Source organism: Halyomorpha halys, unplaced genomic scaffold, assembly GCF_000696795.3.
Source record: "Halyomorpha halys isolate HHAL.00 unplaced genomic scaffold, Hhal_1.1 Scaffold47.1, whole genome shotgun sequence".
Taxonomy (NCBI): domain Eukaryota; kingdom Metazoa; phylum Arthropoda; class Insecta; order Hemiptera; family Pentatomidae; genus Halyomorpha; species Halyomorpha halys.
Window position 1 is genome coordinate 1,285,797 of NW_027114806.1, and position 4,646 is coordinate 1,290,442.

Sequence of the window (4,646 nt, forward strand, 5' to 3'; positions counted from 1 at the left end):
TATATAAAATTTGTATTTCATGTTTATTTCAAGCTTTTTTTTTTAAATGAGCAAAATATAGTTCTGTAAAATGATAAAGATATGAAAATGTGGACTTTTTCTTGAAATTATCTTACACATCCTATAAGATCAACAAAATTACATGAAGTAGCTATACATATATACCATGTATCCACGAGGTCAAAGTACTATGATACTATGAACCGTCTCCTAAAATAATCCCTTCCTAAAGGTCAATCTTAATTAAGTCTCTATCTACAAGTTTCAAATTTAAGCTCCTTCATGCGTATCATCAGTACTTTTCACTCCTCGATAGCTAACGCATTTCCTAAAATATGGAAGTATTGACTGACGATACCGTAATTGATAGGTATTATCGACACCAAGAGACATTTATTTATTGTCTAACCAGTATTCAGATAATGTACAGTGCATATTAGTTTATTTAAATAAAAAAAGTCTGCGTTTAAACATGCGTATAAAAAAGAAATTTTCCGTGGGCCGTCTACGGCTTTTCGACGCCAGAAGTATACAAGGATGATCATAAAATTTGAACACAGATTTTTAATTTGTGTCATTCCACCAAAGTATGTGTCCTAAAAACCGATTGTTTAGTCGAAATGGTCTATACTGAAAAAAAAAAATAGTAAAAATAATATTTTTTATTATTTTGGACTTACAAGGTACCCGAACTTAATTTTATGTTTACGCTATTGTTATATTAGCCCCCTCCTAAAGCACAGTGCACAGCTAATTTGACCATTTTCCCTATAGGTATCCGTTATAAACAAGTAACAGAAATAACTGCAACACACAAAATCATAACGTCATTCTTATTGGTTCCAAGCGCCTCCTTACAATCCCTTACTTTTCCTTAACAAGGAATCGATTCACTACTATCCCACCATGAAAAACCTTGAAATCACCATCGACCAACACCTCTCCTGGAATGATCATATTTCCCAGATCACCAGCAAATCCATAACCATGAAAACCTTGCATAAGCAAGTTACATACACAATTCATTCTTCCATGATTCTATTCCTTAGAGTACCCGTCAGCTCCTGGAATCCTCTCTTGTTTTCCCCACTTCGAATACGGTTTCTTGGTCTAAGGTTTACCTGCAGATCTAGAGTTGAGACTCATGAATTGCTTCGTAGGATTTATCTTCGGGTTTCCCAGGCGCTTTCATGTCTCTCGTTGGTATACCTCCTTGATGTTTCCCTTTTCCAAATTTTTGAAATTAAAAAAACTGACCTATATCCTTGATCTCCTTACTCTACGATCTTCTATCCATTCATTAAACACCAGACCCCAACCAATAGATAAGGTTGGCTTCAGGCCCTACCATAGAACTGCCTCCTTTAGCAAATTCTTCTTCACACGTGCAACCTCCTTCTGGAATTTCCTTCTTTTCCTTTCAACACCTATTCCTTACCCTACTGCATAACCAAACCTCCGCATCATTGTGAGCTATGTATACAGCCATTATTGATTACTATTATAAACTATAATTTAACCTAAGGTTATACGTTACTTCAACCTGTATTCCGAAACTTTTAAATATCTGCCAGGCAATTAACTTTCATTTATGAACAATGTATTTATTCTTAGGGAACAACTATACCAGAATACAATTGTTTGATTTCATTTCAACACAACATGCAATGTTTTTACGTACCATCTTTCATTCTGGCAATATCCTTTCATAAAAATACTACTCTAAAAATCATCCTGAAACATTCTTCTGTACCTCCCTTGACTTCATCTAATACCATAAAATATTTTTCAGGTCCTCTCTTGGCTGAGCAACAAGGGGGACGATTGGCTGAGGAGGCACAAAGAACTGGCCACAACACTCCCGGCCATCAAGCAGCAGGAACAAGACTTCGAGCAGTTCTACTTCATTTCTATGGTGAGTGTTAATTATAGGCTTCGTCATAAGTTAAAATTTTCAAAACATTTTTTTTAAAAATTATTTAACGTCTTGAAGGATATATTTCAATTTGTTGGTGTATCCACGGATTGAATCTAAATTCTTAACCCTTTTAGTGTAGGAGGTCGAGGCATGCGAAGAAAATCGGCTAAATTTCACTATTTTACTAGGGTTTGGAATAAGCTCATAAAATAACAAACAAAAAACAATATTTACATAATTCAAAATAAGAGTATTAACGACGAAATAGAGAATAAAAAAATTACGATAATTTTTCTGTATTCATTGAAATTATAAACGATAGTAAAGAAAATAAAAATACAGTTCTTTCATACAAAACGTATTTGCACATCCAAAAGATCATATTTTCTTCATATCTTTATAAAGACCGTATATTAAAATTATATACTATATATTACTATTTGCAAAAAAAAAAAAAATAAATAAACAGTATAATTAAGAATACTCCAAGGTACACGGTATGCGCCGGGAAGAATATCTCTTCCAAAAAAAAGTAATTGATGTCGGTAATATTAATTAATTTATATGGAGGATTAAGCTCTATTATCTAAGAAAGATACTTCAAATTTTCATTTTTTTATTTTCACATAGTTGTTAGAAACTATTTATAATTTAAATTAGACCATTCATGACGAATTATAAATTTATTTTGAGACATAGTTCTCTCGCAATGCGAATAGTAAAGAGCTACAAGAAGCGGTCCGATATATCGGCGCTGACATTTCTCGCCAACCCAGCAAAGCTGATATATCTGCCTCCGGTACTAAAAGACTTTATAGTTGGCTTACACAGGTATTGATTGAAAGATATACAGAAAAACAAAAGATTCTCTAGCGTAAACCTAAAGTTATTCAATAACAAAATTTATTATGCTTTAAAAACTGTTAGTAACATAATCTAGAGTATGTTTATAAAATATCATCAGTTAACGAATAGTTATGGACTAAAAAAAAATTTTTACATAAATTATCCTGACGTGGTGATTCAAGGTAGGGTACAACAAAAATCGAAAAAACCCTTCGAAGATTGAAAAGGAGCTGCAATACCTCTAACTGTAAATTGTAAAATCGAGACAGTAAGAATTATCGCTGGGGTACTTTTCTTATGGAACAATTCCCAATTTTAATACATTTTTTTAATAATTTATTTATCGTTATTTACAACTGTATACATATACATACATTTACTGTAAGTGATATAATGACGTGATACAAACATGTGGAGAATTTACCCATTGATAGAACACCAATCCAAATTTGAATGCAGAAAAAATGTCATTCTTGAATTGAAATTCATTCTTTATTTGTTTTTAAAAAATCTCTAAATCTCAAAATTAGGGAAATCATTCAACAAATTGAATCTTTTAAATATAAAATTTCTAATATGTCACAAGCACTCACTTCAGTTATTGGCGAAAATAACATGGCCCTCCTCAGAAAATTGAAACGTTTTTATCAGCAACATATTACAAATAAAAGCTTAGATTTCGTCCTGAAAACGATAATATTTCTCTAAAATACTACTGAATTACTAAAATCGTTTAAGATATAGAATTAGGTATGTGAAGCACTCATAGGATGTAAAATAGTATTGTGTAATGTTTCCTAAAATATTCTCTTATATATGGAATTAAATGAATTATATCACAAAAGAATTATAACAATCAGTGTATTGTTTTCTTTTAAGCAAGCATATATTCTCAACCTCAAGAATCGTTAAAACTATTCTATTAATGTATTTATACATTTAAAATTAAATCTTAAAAAAATGTTTATTCAATACTCATTGTTTATACCTAATAGTAAAAAAGTTGTTCATAGTCCGTATCACACAACCGGACGCTGCCTTGATCTAGAACTAAGGAATCACTGGTCGTTAAGATTGATTGTGAGGTCGAGGGTCAGGTCCACACAGTAGGTTGATGAACCCAGAAATGCATTTCAGAGTATGTATGTGTATTTGGGAATATATTTGTAGTAAATGAAGGATTGCGAGGATAACTTACTACTTCCATGAATTTTTATTTTTTAGGGATAGTACATTACATATAAACTTACTCACTATATCATATCAAGTTATTGATACAATATAAACACAAACTATTAATACGTAAAACATAGGAAGATAGTCCGGTTGGCGGCCAATAAAAGTACCAAAATAGTAAAACAAAACAATAAATTGGTTAACTCACTTTGCAGGGCTTCATCATGGCTGTCAGATTGAAATAGAGATCTAAACTCTGACCAAGCCCGGCATAGTGAGGCGAAACCTTGGTTAACAATAAATAGTTTTCTTTTTCTATTTTGATATCTTTGTTGACCGCCACTCGGTCCTATCTTCCTGTTTGCAAAGTAGATTTAATTAAAATATAAATAAAAAGGTATAGCTATTCGTAATAATTATTATTCACAACACAAAATGCAGTAGGTATAGGTCTTAACTTGAATACTTTACTCGAAAAATAAATAACAAAAAAATCTTTTTTTAACCCATTAGTCCACGTAACTGAGCATAAAGCATGAGCATACCTGATGTATGCGATTATATGTAGGTGTTGGCTTGTCAGTCAACACGATAATTCTTTAAGGTTACTATTTGCAAATTAGCACTAATTAAAATATATAAAAAAGTATAGCTATTTTTAATAATTAATATTCAAAACACAAAATGCAGCAGGTATAGGTCTTAA

General features: G+C 31.5%; 1 protein-coding gene across 3 annotated transcripts in view; it reads left to right on the forward strand.

Moving 5' to 3' along the window:
* Nucleotides 1-4,646, forward strand: part of LOC106689696 (puratrophin-1) — an 898,854-nt gene that overhangs the window by 732,973 nt on the left and 161,235 nt on the right. For all 3 annotated transcript variants that reach the window (XM_067051911.1, XM_067051912.1, XM_067051913.1), the window contains exon 12: nucleotides 1,793-1,915. In XM_067051911.1, coding sequence (XP_066908012.1) covers nucleotides 1,793-1,915 — 123 coding nt within the window. The remainder of the gene's footprint in view (nucleotides 1-1,792; nucleotides 1,916-4,646) is intronic.